The following is a 20,036-nucleotide window of genomic DNA, read 5'->3' on the forward strand; positions in this document are numbered from 1 at the left end:
CGAAAATCTTCACGAGGAGAAGGCGCTAGCCATCTTCGATTCTTTGGAGAATCATCAAGGTATAATGGCTAGAACCTTAGAACATCATGTTTTAGGTTTCTATTAATTTAAAGCATGTTATTATTTGAGTTATGAGCATGATACGTGAGATAATTACGCGAATAGAATTTGTCTAAATAATCCGCTAAATAGATCTGATTATTATGTAATTGATTTGTGAATGCGCTTCCGCTGCCAACCCCTTCACAAGGTCCTACGGGACTGTGAGAAATGGATGTTGTGCTTATCTCAAGAACCCTACATCGACACTGTACTTAGTCGTTTTAGCATGCAAGATGCCAAGAAAGGTTTCTTACCTTTTAGACATGGCATCCATTTATCTCAAGAGATGTGTCCTAAGACAGCATCTCGAGATAGAAGAGATGAGAAGGATACCATACGCTTCGGTAGTTGGTAGTCTCATGTATGTTATGCTTTGTACAAGGCCCGATATTTGCTTTGTTGTTGGCATGGTAGTAAGATATCAGTCAAATCCAGGCCAAGGACATTGGACTGCAGTAAAGAACATACTCAAGTACCTTAAACGGACTAAGGACTATGTTCAAGTTTACAAAGCGGGCGAGCTCTGTCCTTTGGGATATACTGATTCAGACTTTCAAGCTGATCAAGACTCGAGGAAATCTACTTCTGGTTATGTGTTTACCTTAGGAGGTGGAGCCGTAAATTGGAAGAGTGTAAAACAGAAATGCATTGCAGACTCTACCATGGAAGCTGAATATGTGGCCGCTTCGGATGATGCAAAGGAGGTTGTATGGCTCCAGAACTTTCTTATGGACTTAGGTGTGGTTACGAATATGCCCAAGAGCATCACCATTTATTGTGACAATTCTTGTGCTGTGGCAAATTCGAAGGAACCAAGAACTCACAAAGCGAGCAAACACATAGAGAGAAAGTATCATATCATTAGAGATATAGTGCAGAGAGGAGACATACAAGTGGTCAAGATTGCGTTAGAGAACAACCTGGCAGATCCCTTTACAAAGGCATTGGCGGTCAAACCGTTCGAGCGCCATGTAGAAGGAATGGGAGTTTGACTCGCTCGAGACCTCAACTCGCTTTCAGTATAAGTGGGAGAATTAGACGTAGTGCACATTTTTTTTTGTATACTCGAAAGCTGTTTTGAGTATAAGTGGGAGATTGTTAGAGTTTGTATACTAGAAATTACCTTTCGAGTGATTGAATACAGTTAAAACTCTTATTTTATTTTCCAAAGGAATAAACAGATAATTTTTGTCATAATTTTGTTATGTTTTACATTTAATGGATGTTTATTACATGTTTAAATGTATAAGTAACTTAACAAAGTCTAAGTCTTTGTTTTAGTAGACCGGTTGTGGGCGTCGTTCACTTTAAGGTAACACGGTCAGTTCTAAACAAAGAAAAAGAAGAATTTCACAACCTAGATAGGCTTAGACTACCTATCGTGAAAGGTTGCAATGTCGGTCCGATTATTCCTAAACCTTACCGAAATAAGATCACATTGGTGTGGTATAGCACTGAATGGATCTAACAGCGAGACAGTCTTTATGCTATCTACTGAAAGACGAGATCTTGTAAATTGTTATTTCTTAATCAATGTACGTTAGCATTGAGAATATGGTATTGATTATGCACTACTTTGACTTACCAAATGGTGCGGGTTTTTCGCAACCCAATAAGCCTGGTATATTGGGTAGTGGTGATTAATATCTAGCGGTGCTAGAATTGTTATTATGTTGAATCGTGCACGAGGTGAGTCTCGTTTGATAACATCCTCAAGAGATGCTTGAAATAAGGTTTTATTATTCGGAACCTAGCTAGTAAATAAGATTTTCTTACTGAGTCCTCTCTTGGAATAAATAAGATATTAATTAATTAAGTCCATAGTAGACAATAATTAATTAATGGATGTTTCTATCTTAAGCGCGGGAAATAAATATTAAATAATGGAAACCCGAAGTACTTATAATTTCGGATTTGGATGGGGAATGCAATATTACTTCTTTAGTGGCTACTCGTAATATTCCAATTATAAGCTTATATTAAACTGGGTTTAATTTAATTAGTAAAAAGCTAATTGGAGGAGCCCATATCCAAAGCCTTCCATAGATCCTTGTCTGGGCCCAATATGTGACTTATTATAAATAGGAGAATAAAGGAGACAGAAAATACACTTATTTTTCTTCAAAAATGTTCGCCCCCCCTCTCTACATAGACAAGGGGCGATTTTCTCTCCTCCGAGGGAAAGGATTTCCGTCTTCTTTATTTAAGTCCTAGTACACTGGTGAGATCAGCCCACCCTGATATCAGTTCACAGTCCGGGAACCAGACAGAAGATCCGTGGTTTTGTACTAAAGATCTTCACGTGGAGAAGGCGCTAGCCATCTTTGATTCTTTGGAGAATCATCAAGGTATAATGGCTAAACCCTAGAAAAACATGTTTTAGGTTTCAATTAATTTAAAGCATGTTTTTATTTGAGTTATGTGCATGATACATGTGATAATTACGCGAATAGAATTTGTCTAAATAATCTGCTAAATAGATCAGAATTATCATGTAATTGATTTATGCGCTTCCGCTGCCAGTCCCTTCACTATCAATCAAAACCATATGGCACGAAGTAACATATATCATACAACTATCAATTCCTTTAATTAATCAACAATATGCTTTAGGAAAACTATTCAGCTATCCAAGGCACGAAACATCAATTCTCAATCAGATATCACATTCATATCACATATCAGCCCCAATTATGCTTAGCGATGGACACGGGTACGCAGACACTATAAGTAGCCCGATGAGGGCCTCTGTCATGTATACATCTGGGTGAGATACTATCAGATGTTGTATATATTTCGTATAGCCTGTCATAAGGCATCTGTCACATATTACCCGTATAGGGCTCATATCAACTATCAACATATCATATGTTACATCACTTCGGTTATCCGGAAGACGAATGATCAAACATGTGTGCAGTACTGCTTTCCTATGGCATGCAAACTATACCATGTGATTCACTCAAGCAATGGGGCATAACACAACTATTTCATATGAACTTTCACATTATTCAACACATATAACTACTTAAATCACTTTGCATATCATATATCACACCAATTCACAATTTTAAAACATAATTCTCACATCTTACCTTTCCATATCTCATTTATGTCATTGAGTTATACCATTCACACAACCATATTTAATCTCTATTGCGCAAGCAGATAAAACATATAAAAATGTAGCAATATGTCTCGAAGTTAAAGAGATTAAACTCTAGAACCCGCGTATACTACCTGTACACGTCACAAAAACTCTATTACTTGTTTAGTCAACCATGGATGTGCCCCTTTCTCCTATCGCTTGTGCTTGCACTCGGTTCACCTAATTTTTCAAACAATCACATACACAGTTTATAAATAAACACAAATAAAGCCAAATCATCACATCTTTCTATTTTACTTTCCATACTCTTCCCTTTATCACAAAATAAGCCAAATATAATATGTATGCAAGTTACAAGATTTCTAACTTCATTTATAGCAAAAAGAAGCAAAGTAATTCATTAACTCCAGAAAAAGAGGGCTATACCCAGCTGTCCCAAAATTATAAACCTCAAAATTTCATTTTCCTCCATAAACCAAACCTAATTAATTTTCAAAATATGGGACAACAACTTTATTTTAACATTAAACTAAAAAATTTGACATTTTGAAGTTAAACTCATAACAAAAGTCTTTTGATATCAACCAACAACTAAACCTCTTTTACCAAATCATTTTTAAAAATTTCCAGCTTGAATATGTAATAGAAATCAACATCAAACTTCACCACAAGGCAGCCCCAACTTTATACAATATCAAAACCATTAAGAAAGTAACATTAAAATCACTATCAAGAGTTTAAGGTCACATACTACCCTCAAACTCAGATTTTTCTATCACTTTCATGCTTAAATGTCATAACATACTTCCAATTGCATAATTGCATGGCCAATTTACACAAAAGCATCAAAGCAACAAAATCCCCAAATTCAAGAACCCTAATTTCGACTCCAACAACAAGAATCACATCAAATTAACATCACTACTATGCTTAGAAACAAGATTAAGGAGGTTATGGAGGAGTCTAACCTCTAATTTCAACTAATTTGCTAAGCTAAATGGAGATGGGTTTGCAACCTCAGCTCTAAAATAGAGAAAAACTAGGAGGAAATTGAGAGCTTGGATTGGTGATGGATACTACATGTTTCACGGTGGAGTGGTCGAAGCTGTCACGGTGGAGGCGTGGTGGCTGAACAGAGGGAGTATGAGAGCTGTGCAATTCTTACAGTGAAGGGGGGAGTAACGTAAAGAGAGAGAAGGTGAGGAAAAGATAACAATTCTATTTTCTGATTCTTAACTTTCTTTTCCTTTTCCCCTTTTCCACCAACAAACACGTATCACTTCCCTTCCACCTCAACTATTTTCCTTTTTCTTTCTTCTTTTTCTTTATCTTATTTTCTCTTTTTCCTTTCTAATTCTTTCTATCTCTATTTCTTTGATTTCTAACAAAAGCATATAGATATAAAATCACTCACTAACATCTAATTTCTAATTTCTAATTCTAACTTCTAAAATTATAAGGTTTAGGATATTACAGGAGGAGTATTATTTTTTTACTATTTTCAACTTCACTATCAAAGTTTTTTTGGATCCGCCTTTGTGTGTGAGGAAATGGTCTCCTAAAAAGACGTTAATTTCTTAGTCTAATCGAAACAAAGCATGGTCACCCACTACCTTGTTCCTTGCCCGAATCTCATGTTCCCCAACCTAAGAAAATTACTGGAAAAGGAAAAGTAGAGAGAAGAAAAAAGAAAAAATTATAGACATTGATTGGATTTTGTGAATATTGAGGGATTAATTATGTTGAGACATGATCAACATCTTCTTCATTCAATTGATTACAAATTTTGTAATATATTTGTAATCATCCTTGTACATTTTATGGTTTATTCATGCTCCGCGGAGGTTGAGGAAAAGGCTCTCCTCAAGTTTAAGTCATCACTGATGAACAGCGAGGGGGCTCTGTGGAACTGGAATCCGAGCAGCCCAGCATGCAGCGGGAAGTGGGTTGGTGTGCTCTGCTACAATAACTACGTGTGGGGCCTACAGCTGGAGAGGATGAACCTGAAGGGCTACATAGACTTGGATGCATTGTCCCCGTTGCGTTTCATGCGCGCCGTGAGCCTGATGGGGAACACGTTCGAGGGTGCCATGCCCGATTGGAAGAAAGTCGGCTCTATCAAGGCCTTGTATTTATCCGACAACCATTTCTCCGGTGACATTGCGCCTGATGCCTTCAAGGGCATGTTCTCTCTCAAGAAAATCCATTTGGCGAACAACAACTTCACTGGGCCCATTCCCACTTCCCTCGAATCTCCTAAGCTCATCGAGTTGGACCTCCACAACAACCACTTCACCGGCAATATCCCTTTGATCACCTCCGTAAATCTAAAGCACATCAACCTCTCCAACAACCAATTGGAGGGCCCCGTCCCCTTCGCTCTCAGAGACATGGATCCATCCTCATTCGCATCTAATAAAGCACTGTGCGGGCCCCCTCTCTCCAACGCTTGTTTGTTCCCATCATCTTCCAAAACAACTCCCATCTCATTCATCATAATCTCTATCTTGCTCGGGATTTTGCTCCTTCTCCTCCTCATCCTACTTCTCTCAAGATTTAACAAGCGCGGGGAGGACAAGCTCATTGTGGACGTCGAAAAGGATGGGCAAAAACCCGTGAAGTTGTCGTTCGTGGATGAGAGGAGGCAAAAGTTTGAGTTGCAGGAGCTACTGAGGGCGTCAGCTGAGGTCCTGGGAAGCGGGAACTTGGGGGCATCGTACAAGGCATTGCTGGTGGACGGGGAGGCTGTGGTGGTGAAAAGATTCAAGCATATGAACAGCATTGATAGGGAGGAATTCCATGAGCACATGAGGAGGCTGGGGAGACTCAGCCACCCTAACCTACTGCCCCTCGTCGCCTATTTGTTTCGCAAGGACGAGAAGCTCTTGGTATTCGACTTTGCCAAAAATGGCAACTTGGCCGCCCTTCTGCATGGTAGTAGTAGTAGTAGTGGTAGTAGTATTTGTCATAGTATAATGAAATGAATGAATGAATGTACATGCAGGAAAACAAGCGGGTGTGGTGAGGTGGGGTACGAGGCTGAAAATCATAAAGGGGGTGACAAAGGGGCTGATGTATCTCCAAAATGAGGTTCCAACCCTAACAGTAGCTCATGGCCACCTAAAATCGTCGAACGTCCTCTTGGACAATGAATACAACCCACTCCTCATGGACTACGCTCTCCACCCTGTCGTCAACTCCGCCTACGTCCACAACCTCCTCCTCGCTTACAAATCCCCCGACTACGCTCACCACCATTGCATTTCCAAGAAAACTGACGTCTGGTGCCTCGGACTCCTCATACTCGAGATCCTCACCGGAAGATGCCTCCCCAACGGCACCACAACAGACATAGCAGCTTGGGTCAATGGCATTGCCGGCCAAGAATTTTCTCTTGTTATTGACAAGGACATGGAAGCTGTCGGCAGCGCTAACCAAATGGAGAAGATGTTGCAGATAGGGATATCCTGCTGCATAGAGGATGCAGATAAGAGATGGGATTTGGAGGTCGCCGCTCCACAGATTGACCAGATTCAGCATGATCACTGATCACATCTCTCTCTTTCAATATTTATTAATTTATTCAAATAAATCTCCCTTCATTCAATTTTTCATTATATAGTATGTATATCTCTCTTCTTCTATCTATATTTGATGCTTAGGAGATAACTAGGCATCATGGATATCAACTAATAACATGTTGATTTTAATCATTGCATGTGTACATCTAATGCTTATCATATTAAGGAATAGATTTTGTGTTAGTGGTGAAATGTATACACCTGGCTTATCAATTTGTTTCATTATCTGGGAATATTAAAGTATTTCCCCTTTTCTCTGAGTCTTTTTAAATAGTTGAGAATTAAAGAAGAAGTAATCATATGGTGATATGGACAATGCAAGACAAGAGTGGATCTTTCTCCAAAATTCATAAACAAGAGGGAGTACTTAGGTCATTCAAACAAGTAAACAGTCATGATCTAGTTAGGTCATTAATTAGAGTAATTATATTTGTATAAATAAATGGTGCATGCTTAGAATTATAAATAATATAAAATTCTAGAACTTGAATTCCCACTGATAGAGTTATACCTAAACTCGACTACGAATCTTCTGATTGTTTTCCAAACTTTAATTTTGATGTTAGTTTGTGGTAAGCTTATCAAAATTTGTCTAGGTCTTAAATAGAGAAAAGACAAAATCATATTATAAAGAAAGAAAATCAATCTCATTATGCTCTAGAGGCCTTGTAGCTTCTGTCTCCCGTCTATTCATCTTCAAGCACAATATTATTATCAATCACTATAGTAAATTAATATTGATTGTCCGTCCAAATTCAAAATTACAAGTATTTCAGACTACCTCTTTACTTTAATTATTTCTCACGCTTAAAATATAATTATCCACTAATTAATTAACATCTTTTCAAAGAACAGTTTAATTAACAATCATTATTTTTATTATTTGTGAAATAAATTTCAATCGACCAATTAGTGATTGTCGTCATCTTGTCTATCAAAGGTGCATAGTCTCCTGTGTTGAGCATCTTTGATGCTAGGGAAAATCCAAGTTATGTGATTCCGTGTTCCCAATGGGAACCTTTTGTTGGTTTAGATCACACTTACAAGTATTGAAAAAACAACATCATGGATCACTTCACGAAGGTTCACATCATTTGATATCAAGAGCCTTAGATTCTTGATTTTTAAGTATTGTCTCTATTTTTCTTGTTTTTTATATTTTATCATAATTTTTCTTGATTTTTTAAGCAATTATCTCTATTTTTCTCGTTTTTATATTTTATCCTATTTTTGCTCATTTATTATTGGAATGAGCTGAATGTCGATATGCATAATCTCAGCTACGTTAGATCTGTAAAAAAACAAAATAAATACGTTGATTAGATTTAGTCATTTAATTTTTCCTTTAAACCCATAGAATGCATTATTAACCTAAATTCATTAATATTTTATAAATTTAAATTTAACATTTAAAGTTTACATGTACTATTTTTTTAATTTTTATACAAAAATATAATATGCTCATATATGTAGATAATAGTAAAAAAATACACAATGCATTTTGTTAAGATGATTACTACATATATTTATCATATTATCATATGGAGTGATCAATTGCTAACTAATTAGCAATCACGGATTAAAACCAAATCTTAGCCATTAGATTAGAAGATCTAGTGATTGAAATAATTCCATACGGATTAGATTTTAAATTAAAAAAATTATTAAATAAACTTCAAGGGTATTAATGTCAATTCTCTCTCATGAAAATCATCTCAAAACTTTAAATTAACGTAACACTCTCGATTTAAATTATTTTTTCACAAAAAATATATCAAATTAAAGATAATTTTATAAGGATTCCAACGAGATACCAATTGCATATGTTCCGACGATGTTCAAGTGATGAAATTTGATAAATTATATTTCAATTTTCGTGCATGTTGATAAGAAGATTTTATTAATAAATCGCAAAAAAAATCTCAACATAGTGTATACATTTTCTCAATATTGTGTAGGTAAAATATCAATAAAAATGTGTGGATATTTTCTTGTCCTTGTGTTGATATTTTCATGTCACATTGTTGATATTTGTAATACACAATGTTGATATAAAAAAACACCCACGAATATTATCATATGATAACATAATGACGATATTACCCTTTTGTTGATGTTTTGTCTACTATTTATTGAAATTTGTGAGCTTTAATCCCATCCACTCATTTCAAAATCTAAGGGTGTAGATTTAGTCTTAGTTTTGGATTATGGTGTTATAAGCATTAGAAGATGACCCCACTTATCATATTTAGATAATATCATGTACTCCCTCCGTCCCATAAAAGTTGAGTCGTATTCCTTTTTAGTCCGTCCCAACAAAGTTGAGTCATTTCCTTTTTTAACAAAAGACAAAAACATCTAATCACTCTTTCTTTATTCCATTATTTACTTTACTCTCTCTTATCTTTCCTACTTTTTTCATATCTCCTATTTATTTAATATAAATTCTTAATCTCCGTGCCCAAAAGTTTTGTCTCAACTTTTATGGGACGGAGGGAGTATATAATTTTATATAATTCTTGTAATTAAAATGAAGAGTGAAAGCAAAAAGGGAATAATTATCTACTTTATTCTCTCTCCATTTTAACTACTACTCCCTTCGTCCCACATAATTTTATACAGTTTGACTTGGCACGGGTTTTAAGAAATGTAATAGAAAGTGAGGTGAAAAAGTTGGTGGAATGTGGGTCTTACTTTTAAAGTATTGGCTTTATAATAAAATGTGAGTAGGAATGAGTTAGTGGAATATGGTGTCCACTACCAAAAATGGTAAAAGTGAAATGGGTAAAATTATGTGGGACGGACTAAAATGGAATACTGGGTAAAATTATGTGGGACAGAGGGAATATTTATTATTATTTTTCCCAAAACGAGTGCAAAAAAGAAGTGTGACGTATGTTATGAAACAAATGGATTAACAAAGGTAACAATAAATGTACGTATGATTGTATAAAAATGACAACCATATTTAAAATGACAACATACCGCCAATGAGGACCCTTAGATTAAGGAGCAGATTCAATCTTAACCTGCTACGTGACAGACTTGCTTGCTTATGTATCACAAATTGCTTGATTATCTCTAATTTCGTATCGCAGATTGCTTGGAATCATATGCCGAGTTGATTGCCTATTGATAAGACTAGTTTCATGCATCGGTTATGTGGTGAAAAATCACCTTTTTTTACTGGGTCTAACACAATTTTTAAGCCAGGTGTGTGAAGGAAATCGCTAGGTCCAGGAAGAGCTGAAGGCAGTGGACTAGCGAAGGAAAGCGAAGGTAAGTGGGCAGAATTAAAGAGAAAAAGGGCTAGACGAAGGAAGTCCAAAGCTGAGGGTAAAGAAGACTATTCACACGGAAGAGCCCCTGGGACCCACTTCCACGCCTATATAAAGAGGAGCATGCGGCACACGAAATAGAGATGATTCTAAGCTCTCAGCTCACACACACACTCACACACTTGGGAAAATGGGGATTCTGGGGTAGTTAGAGGTTTTATCTTCGGAAAAATTCTGTTGCAACACCGTCCTCACGGAGGGCGAAGATACAATCGTTACCTTTCAGTTTGCGTTTTGATTTCCGTCGAACTTCACCGTTTGGAAGTCGACTGCTCGTAGCTACTTATCGTTATTCTATGAAGTTTATTTTATGTTATGATGGTGTTGATTAGTGTTGATCTACGTTGATTTTATGTTCTGAGGAGTTTTATTTCGAAGGTTGATGGTTATTTCTGTTGTTTCACTGTTTATATACTTGATCTATGGTTGTAGTTGTTAATCTGTGGTGAATCGGAGAATCTGTAGTTATGGAGATGAATTTGAACGGAGGTTGTTTCGGATGCTTGGATCCGGAGTGGATTTAGCATCCGAAGTGTGGATCTGAACAGGGGAAACTGAGTTGTGCATGGGTTTTGATTTTCTGTTTCGTTTTCGTGTTGCTTCGTCTAGTAGCCGTAGATCTACCTTAGTTTTAACTGTTCTTCGTCTTTATTGCTTTTAATTTAGTCTGATTTGTTTCGATTTACGTCCTCTCTCTGTTTTTCTGATTGTTTCATGCCAAATGTTGGAGAAGATGATGTCGCTGTTAGTTAGTCCTTTAGTTAGTTACTTTGCAGCTTTTTAACCGTACTCTTTTTTTTTTTTTTACAGGAAATGGTCCCCACCTTTAGTTGTTTTCCCAGGTCTAGGTAATTTAGGGAATAGTTTTCTTAGATCTGGTAATTGTCTCGCTTGTTCCGGTTTATATGCATTTTTCTCTGTTTCGCCTAGATCTAGTTGTTAGCATAGCAAATTTCAACACCAAGTCTAGTTTAATTTCCTCAACCCAAATTGCGTGGCAGCAGCCATACCACCTCAAAGCCCTTTAAATGCTTATTTTCGCATCTGTCCTCGTGGGATCGATCCCTACTTCCCTGTGCTAATTTTAGTATACGTGGTTGAGGGTTTTGAAGAGATATTCTGTGTGTCCGACGACCGAGATCTTTCAACGTTCCGTGAGTTCCTAGACCCCGTGATCTAGTGGATTCGCTGGACTCAGGAAGCTTGATATTCCTTACTGTGCACACTACAGATCATCAGTACTTCACCTATGTATCACAGATTGCTTGGAACCATATGCCGAGTTGTTTGCCTATATATTACAGATTGCTTACCTGTGTATAGCAGATTGTTTGCCTAGATTGTCATTTTAATTATGGTATCACTATAGTGCTCTGATTTCGTATCGAGATTGTTTGGATCCATATGCCGAGTTGCTTGCCTATGTATCGCATATAGCATGCTACGTTGTTGTCAAGTTGCCACTTTAAGACTGGTATCACCCTAATGCACCCATATGAAATTTAGAAATATAGGTAAATAAATAATTTTTAGATATAATGCATGTAACTTTAAATTTTAGATTTAAATTATAAAAATTAACAATAAATTTAAATAAATAATACCCTTAATTTAAAAATTCGCCCTAAATTAAAGGGTTATGCTAGAGTGGACTACATCGTTTTGCCCCTGTTTCAGGCCACGTGGCCCAAACACATTGTTACGTGCCAATTACTAATATACCCTTGGGGCTTGAACTGTATTCAATTATTCAGTAACTAGCTGAAGCAGCAACTTCCCACATCAATCTATCTATTCACGTTCTCCACACACTCGTCCAAATCAAATCGGTGATTCGATCTGAAAATATGCCGTCCGTCTACGGAGGTCCGCTGACAACGTTTGAGGATGCTGAGAAGGAGAGCGAGTACGGATACGTTCGCAAGGTGAGCTTAGAGGTTATGCCACACGTTCAATTTCCTCACTTAATTTGCTCTATTTTCATTGTTTGCTATTGAAATTGTTGATTTCTTCTTATCCATGCCACTGCTTCCTTCCTCTCCAATTCGGATGCACCCGTTTGCTTCTTCTTTGGATCTGATCTTTGTTTTTTTTTCAGTTTTTTTAAATATTTTGGATCGGATGCTTATTCTGTCTGATTATGAAATCATTCATTCTGTTCATATTTGTTTTCACCGCAATTTCTCAAAAAGGATGAATCTTTGGCATCCGATCCACCATTGAGTGACAGAGATTGGGATGCCATTAATTTATTTATTTTTACTTTTATTAAATGTGGAAAGATGGAAGTTTTATCATTCTTTTTTACTATATGTTTTATGTCTTGCTTATGTATGCATCTATAATTTTTATAGGTATCTGGACCAGTTGTTGTTGCTGATGGAATGGCTGGAGCTGCTATGTATGAGCTAGTTCGTGTTGGACACGACAATCTTATTGGGGAAATTATTCGGCTGGAAGGAGATTCCGCCACGATCCAGGGTTAGTTATTATTGATAAATATTGGATTCATGGACTTGGTTCTCTACTGTACTTCATGAGAACGAAAATGTTTTCCTATTTGTGTTCATTCCAATCAAAACTTCTGGGTTAGTTACCATAGTTGTTGTGTTTTTGTTACAGTGTACGAGGAAACAGCTGGACTGATGGTGAATGATCCTGTTCTTAGAACACACAAGGTTCTCCATGGCATCATAAATATGAATTCCGAATTGTGTTACTGCATTTAATAGTAACTTGACAACTGAACCCTTTACCCATTTACTGACTTTTACAGCCCCTCTCCGTTGAATTGGGTCCTGGAATTTTGGGAAATATATTTGATGGTATTCAGGTTGGTCGACTTCTGTGATTTCATGTTATCATATTTGACGCTATAGCTGTAGGATTCTGGTTTTAACCTGTTGTGAGTGTATTCTTTTGGTGTTCTTCCTTCGCTTTTGGGTTAATTCTCAATGCAGAGGCCTCTTAGAACCATCGCAATAAAATCCGGTGATGTGTACATTCCTCGTGGTGTGTCTGTTCCAGCACTCGACAAAGACACACTTTGGGAGTTTCAACCAAAGAAAATAGGTCTGAAAACTACTTTAAGTTATGCTGTTTGAATTTTTATATATATGTCTTTGTTAAGGTAGAAATACCCCACAAAGCAGTTGATCCTAACAGATTTATTATAATTTTTTAATGGCAGGAGAGGGAGATCTATTGACAGGAGGTGACTTATATGCGGTGAGTTCGTCACTCATGGAGCCTCTAGTAACTTTTAGTTTTCTTGCTTAGACACTAGAGCTGAATTTTCGAGCCCTTCTTACTTTTTACATTAACTCTCTGTGCAGACTGTACACGAGAACAGTTTAATGCAACATCATGTTGCTCTTCCACCTGATGCTATGGGGAAGATAACCTATGTAGCCCCTGCTGGTCAATACTCATTGAAGGTTTGTATCTCTCGTTCCGGAGCACAAATCATTATTCCAACCATCTCTATAATTGTGAAAAAATATCTTATCATTTCACACTAAATTTCTAAATTTTTGCAGGACACAGTTCTTGAGCTTGAGTTCCAAGGAGTGAAAAAACAATTTACCATGCTTCAGGTTAGCCTCTAAAACTTGGATAGTTGTGAGTGTGGCTGACTAATGAATATTTTCTATGGAACAAGCAAGAAGCTGGATTTGATATACCTACTTGTTGCAGACCTGGCCTGTGCGTACGCCTAGGCCTGTAGCTTCAAAACTTGCTGCTGATACTCCTCTCTTGACCGGACAGGTGAATTCTTATAATTAAGATATCTTTTCTACTAATATATATTTCCAGAATATCCCCACCCTTCATAATTTCATGTCAATCTGAGCCTTGCATAATCTGATTATCTGTTTTAATTCAGCGCGTTCTTGATGCTCTGTTCCCCTCTGTGCTTGGTGGTACTTGTGCCATTCCTGGTGCATTTGGTTGTGGAAAAACTGTCATTAGTCAGGCGCTCTCCAAGGTGAACTTTGTCAACTAGCAATGACTTCTTCTCAGAAATTTCTTGTGAATGCTTTTTATTCAAGTTCTACCTTCTAATCGGGTTATCTTTGCTGGAATGCAGTACTCTAATTCTGATACCGTCGTTTATGTTGGATGTGGAGAACGAGGAAATGAAATGGCTGAGGTATGGAATTTGGCTTCTTGTTTAATCAGCTTAGGGTAATCAAGTGTCTGACCTAGGTATTATCTGTAGGTGCTTATGGATTTCCCTCAATTGACAATGACCCTACCTGATGGTAGGGAGGAATCTGTCATGAAACGTACCACACTTGTGGCAAACACCTCAAACATGCCTGTGGCTGCTCGTGAGGCTTCAATTTACACAGGTAACCATTATAATCAGTTAACTGGGCTGGGTTCATATTTTTTAGAGTTCAAACTCGTAAGAAAGCAGTGTTTCACTCTTCAGAAATGAAAATATCCCATTTCCTATATCCTAATGAGTAAACGTAGTGTTTTTAGCGGCATTGTAGTTTTCTTCAGGTGGGAAATGTTGCGCCCTTTGATCATCACAGTAAGGGACAATTCATTTACAATACCACAAAGCTATAGCCAGTATATTGGTTCAATTTATTTAAGCTATTGATTGTATAACTAGAGTAACCTTACATTAGTAATTTAGTAAGAGTGACACCTAGGCAAGAGAGAAAAAATTTAATCAGGATATACTATTCAGCATGCTTTAAACTATGCATGGTCTGGATCGTTCATTGTTATATGTAACCTTGGCTTGTCTCAGGAATTACTATTGCTGAATATTTTAGAGATATGGGCTACAATGTCAGTATGATGGCAGATTCGACATCTCGATGGGCAGAAGCATTACGTGAAATTTCTGGTCGATTGGTATGTATCACAAAATTGCTTCATCATTCAAATCAGTGGTTCATGTACTTTTATTCATGTTCCTTGTTTATACTCCCTCCGGCTCATAAAAATATGGGCATTTAAAATGCCACGAGAATTAATGCACTATTGGTAAAGTAAGAGGGAAGAGAAGATAGTTAAAGTAGTGCTAGTGGATAATGAGACTCACATTATTATTAGTGTTTAATGAATTGAAATGGTGGGCCATAGTGGTATAAGTTGTAAATAAATTGATGTATATGGGTAAAGAGTTGGGGGCAACTTTCCATAAATGGAAATGCCCAAATTTTAATGGGACGGACAAAATGGAAAGTGCACATATTTTTATGGGACGGAGGGAATATATAGTTTGTTGTCTGTTTAACAACTTTGGCAATTTTACTCGCTCGTGTATTGGTTGCTTTTGCCACTGTAAACAATTTATTTACTCATATCTACTATGCTGACATGCATTATTCCGCGTCCAGGCTGAAATGCCTGCTGACAGTGGATATCCTGCTTATTTGGCGGCACGTTTGGCATCCTTCTATGAGCGTGCTGGAAAAGTTAAATGTCTTGGTGGACCTGAAAGAACTGGAAGTGTTACCATTGTTGGCGCCGTTTCTCCCCCTGGAGGAGATTTCTCTGATCCTGTTACATCCGCAACTCTCAGTATTGTTCAGGTAAAGTTGTTTTCAGATAATGAATTGCTAGCAATTGTTCACCAAGACAACTCCAACTCTAATGTGGATATACTTTGTTCATGTTTCAGGTTTTCTGGGGTCTAGACAAAAAACTCGCGCAGAGAAAACATTTTCCTTCTGTGAACTGGCTCATTTCTTACTCAAAGTATTCAGGGGTATGCTTTATCTCGTGCATATATTAAATGGATCTCTATATTGGCATGCTGAAATTTGATCTTTTTGCAGGCCTTGGAATCCTTCTATGAGAAGTTTGATTCAGATTTTATTGACATAAGGACTAAAGCTCGTGAAGTGCTTCAGAGAGAGGATGATTTGAATGAAATTGTGCAGGTACACATATATGATTGTGTCTTTAATAGCAGGATCTTTTCTTTGTTAACTATACCTTGAATGCAACACGAGTGCAGCCTGATTTCTCTTTAGAAATTAATTTGAGTGTTTGTCTCCTTGTAGCTTGTTGGAAAAGATGCACTTGCTGAAACAGATAAAATTATTCTGGAAACTGCAAAACTCTTGAGAGAGGACTATCTTGCCCAGAATGCATTTACACCGTCAGTGTTACAAACTTTTTTATATTTTTTTTACTCATATGGTGTTGAATTATTATAAATGAGAACTTTTTTTTTTTGGCTACAGGTATGATAAGTTCTGCCCATTCTACAAGTCTGTTTGGATGATGCGCAACATTATTCATTTCTACAATTTGGCTAATCAGGTGAAGTAATATGCACATTTCTCGCATATTCTATGATTACTATCTCATGGAGTATAATGTAATCTGAGCAAGTAACATAAACTTTTATTTTGTTTTATGTTGTACTAAGTGTCTGATATAATATTAGTATGATTTGTTATGTTCACATACAATGAGTGATTCAAGTGTGCTGTTTAATCATGAGTTTATAATGTAACTTGATGCGCAGGCTGTGGAGCGAGGAGCTGGTATGGATGGACAGAAGATATCCTACACTCTTATCAAGCACCGTCTGGGAGATTTGTTCTACCGTTTGGTGTAAGTTAAATCACCGAATCTGCTTGCTACCTGCTATCCTTTTAAGATTTCTGATACGGTCACTTTAAATGATGCATGCAGTTCCCAGAAGTTTGAGGATCCGGCAGAAGGAGAGGAAGCCCTAATTACAAAATTTCAGAAACTTCACGACGATTTGACTGCTGGCTTCCGCAATCTTGAGGACGAAACTCGGTAATTAGTTGATGGTTGTGTAGATGATGCTGTTATTAATCAAGGGCTGAGTTGGTTGTGGTGAAGAAAACTAGTGTTGAAGTTTTTATTAAGAAGATATTGTCTGTACGTGTAGCCTTTCTTTAATTTATGATTTTTGGTCACTAATAAGAGGGCTTCGGTCGGGTATTATTTCATGTTTTTTGTCTTATGAATAAAATGGGTGTGCACCATTATTCATTATGCAAGAGGATGGGTGTGTAATTGTATTTGTTGTATACTAGCAGAATGCCAAATCATCTACATTTCTTTTTCTTTTTTTAAAAAAAATTCCTTGGCTATGATTGTGGACGTCACTCAAATATCTGTTGTCATGCTAAACTCATCGAAATTGAGGGCGGAAAAAAAGAAACTCAATCGGTTTGTTAAAAATTAGTCTATTACATTCCTTCTATCTTTAGAAAATAGACAAATCGTTGAAATTGAGGGCGGAAAAAAAAACTTAATCGGCTTGTTAATAATTAGTCTATTACACTCCCTCTATCTTTAAAAATAGACAAATTTGTAAATAATACGTATTGGTCTATTTTTTAAAGATGATCCAAAACAGTAAAATTAGTCTATTTTTTTAGGATCGGGGGAGTATTTCAGTTCTACCGATTGTTATTTCAGTTCAACCAGTTCCTACCAATTGTTATTTCAGTTCGGATGTGGACACTCATCTACACTAGTCTATTTTGTCGAGTCCACTCTTGGGTATCTAACGCTGCTTGATGACAGAAGGTTACATTTACTAATTGGGAAGTCAAATAGGTATCACGTGCTACTTGGGTGGGGATTACAAAAGATTTTTTTTTATTGAGTGATATTACTTGAATATCTCACGCTACTTGGGCGGGGACTACAGAAGATTCTACTTACTTGGGCGGAGATAGAGAATGTTCTTTTTTATTGATTTGTCAGTTATTTTACTTGGGCGGGGAATGTAAAATATTCTATATATTAAGTGACCACTTACTTAGGTATTTCATGCTAGAAGATGCATTAGAAATTGGTTTTTCGTGGGATTTATGCTCGAGAATCATCCCACCACTTCCGATCTCTAGTAAGTAGTAACTATAGGTAGTGAAGACACAAATCCTTAGATCGTTACCTAGTACAGTTCATACAAAGTTGTAAGTACAAAAAATGAATACAAAACCTAGTATAGTTCATACTTCAGCAAAGTCTAGTTCAAACTTATCTTGCATTTTGTTTTACATCTTTCCTTGCTTTCTAGCTTTGGCTAGTTAGTTTGTTTCCCCTCGTAACTTTTGTTTTCATTTTACTTAATTGATTTATTTATAAAAAAGAGAGTTATTTGAGCATAATGTAGTTGGCCATAATAAAGATATATTGGTACTAAAGTAACAAAATTGAGCTATTGGTCTTACACAAATTACATATATAAATCTTGTGACTTATTCACTTCATCCCCTATTAATGAAGACAAAAATAATTTGCACAGCAGCACATTTCATAAAAAAAATTAAAAAAAACTAGATCTAATGGCCGTAATTTGATCTCTAGCTCGATCTTTAAAATTGATTTGACATAGATCACGATCTAGATATATAATTGGATAATTGATAGCTCTAATATGTTATCGTACTCGGTCATTACTTAACAAATACTCCCTCCGTCCTACAAAGATTGTCTCATTTTTTCATTTCCGCCCGTCCTACAAAATTTCTCCCATTTCACTTTTTACCATTTTTGATAGTGAACCTCATATTCCACTAACTCATTCTTACTCACATTTTATTATAAAACTAATATATAAAAGTAGGGCTCACATTCCACTAATTTTTTCAACCCACTTTTCATTACATTTCTTAACACTCGTGCCGAATCAAAGTGGGACAATCTTTATGGGACGAGGGAGTAATATCACTACAAAGGTACGTATTTCATTGCATTAATATTACAGCTTCAGTAATATGGTATAATCTTCGCAACTTACTACAAAAGTTCTAACAAATTTGAAGCTCCTCTCTTTTTAAATTGGGGTTATAAAGGAAGAAATATACAAATATTAAAGAAGTCTACATAAAGAGTAATAACGATTAAACATACAAAATTAATTAGGCAAAATTCTGAAAGCAGGTGGATTTAGTTAAAAATTTCGTGTTTGGAATACTTTTTTATTTACAAAAGAGGTCAAGATGCGTCTCAATGTCACATTTTCTGAAAGAATCATATGAGAAACATGTCATTCCAAAAACAAAAATAGTAAGTTGCGCAAACGATTGGAAGCGCGATTTAATAGTATCGCCCTTTGAGATGACTCGTTTTAACGTAGCATAATAGTACTAAATCTATATTTTGCATGAAGGAAACACATTTTTATTTAAAAAATACTAATTTTAACGAAATAAATTAATAAATTTAGAAAAAAAATACATTACAATCTTTAAAATCTTATCACCATTTTCATTCTATGTTTATTTTTTCAATTGCGACATATCACATATTTTTTTTAATGTTTTACATAAGAAAATTCCTTTTTACTTGGCACATAGGAAACACCTTTTATTTTGTAATGTATTTTTTATAATTTATATTTTCTATAATGCAAGAAAATTTCATAAACCAAACTCCAATACACACTTTTAAAAATTTTGATATAATATAAAAAAAAATTAGATAGAATGGATATCATGATATACTAAGTTTAAAGAGTGTAATGTGTTTTATTTTCAAAATTAATAAAAAAAATTTAGTTAAAAATAAAATATCTAATCATTTTTCTTTATTTCTCTCCTACTTTACTCTTTTATTAACAAAACATCATTTAAAAAATAGAAAAATTACATTACAAATTCCTAAAAAAAATACTCCTTTCGTCCGCCATTAGGAGTCTCATTTGAGTTCGGCACGTGTTTTAAGAAGTACTCCCTCCGTCCCACTTTAGGAGTCCCCGTTTACTACTTTTGGGTGTCCCACTTTAAGAGTCCCGGTTGGAATATTCCATAATTGGTAATAGGCCCCACATTCCACTCACCTTTTTCCACTCACATTTTATTATAAAACTAATATATAAAAGTAGGACCCATATTCCACTATCTTTTTTCACCAACTTTCCTTTGTATTTCTTAAAACCCG

General features: G+C 36.0%; 2 protein-coding genes and 1 long non-coding RNA gene across 3 annotated transcripts; 2 read left to right on the top strand and 1 right to left on the bottom strand.

Moving 5' to 3' along the window:
- Positions 1-3,127: 3,127 nt before the first annotated feature.
- Positions 3,128-4,432, bottom strand: LOC125209041. The gene is made up of 2 exons (XR_007174289.1): positions 4,180-4,432; positions 3,128-3,430 (listed from the first exon to the last, which is right to left on the bottom strand). It is a non-coding gene; the product is annotated as an uncharacterized LOC125209041 (long non-coding RNA).
- Positions 4,433-4,911: 479 nt separating this feature from the next.
- Positions 4,912-6,803, top strand: LOC125210718 (pollen receptor-like kinase 5). The gene is made up of 2 exons (XM_048110298.1): positions 4,912-6,145; positions 6,216-6,803. Exons 1-2 carry the CDS (start codon positions 4,951-4,953, stop codon positions 6,758-6,760), a joined length of 1,740 nt encoding a protein of 579 aa, XP_047966255.1. The 5' UTR covers positions 4,912-4,950; the 3' UTR covers positions 6,761-6,803.
- A 5,089-nt stretch (positions 6,804-11,892) lies between these two features.
- On the top strand, positions 11,893-17,233 carry LOC125214561 (V-type proton ATPase catalytic subunit A-like). Its single transcript, XM_048115640.1, has 20 exons — positions 11,893-12,055; positions 12,485-12,611; positions 12,753-12,808; positions 12,907-12,963; positions 13,091-13,202; positions 13,321-13,358; positions 13,466-13,567; positions 13,670-13,726; positions 13,827-13,898; positions 14,017-14,118; positions 14,221-14,283; positions 14,353-14,485; positions 14,899-15,005; positions 15,494-15,688; positions 15,778-15,864; positions 15,935-16,039; positions 16,163-16,260; positions 16,346-16,424; positions 16,633-16,721; positions 16,803-17,233. The coding sequence occupies exons 1-20, from the start codon at positions 11,978-11,980 to the stop codon at positions 16,915-16,917; spliced, it is 1,872 nt and encodes a 623-aa protein (XP_047971597.1). The 5' UTR covers positions 11,893-11,977; the 3' UTR covers positions 16,918-17,233.
- Positions 17,234-20,036: the final 2,803 nt, after the last annotated feature.

Source organism: Salvia hispanica, chromosome 3, assembly GCF_023119035.1.
Source record: "Salvia hispanica cultivar TCC Black 2014 chromosome 3, UniMelb_Shisp_WGS_1.0, whole genome shotgun sequence".
Lineage (NCBI taxonomy): Eukaryota > Viridiplantae > Streptophyta > Magnoliopsida > Lamiales > Lamiaceae > Salvia > Salvia hispanica.

Excerpts from the sequence above, each read along its gene's own strand:
- LOC125210718 (XM_048110298.1), top strand. The coding sequence starts at position 4,951 with ATGTTGAGACATGATCAACATCTTCTTCATTCAATTGATTACAAATTT. Across the intron at positions 6,146-6,215 it reads CTTGGCCGCCCTTCTGCATG|GAAAACAAGCGGGTGTGGTG; the intron begins GTAGTAGTAGTA and ends ATGTACATGCAG.
- LOC125214561 (XM_048115640.1), top strand. The coding sequence starts at position 11,978 with ATGCCGTCCGTCTACGGAGGTCCGCTGACAACGTTTGAGGATGCTGAG. Across the intron at positions 13,203-13,320 it reads GTTTCAACCAAAGAAAATAG|GAGAGGGAGATCTATTGACA; the intron begins GTCTGAAAACTA and ends TTTTAATGGCAG. Across the intron at positions 16,722-16,802 it reads GATTTGTTCTACCGTTTGGT|TTCCCAGAAGTTTGAGGATC; the intron begins GTAAGTTAAATC and ends TGATGCATGCAG.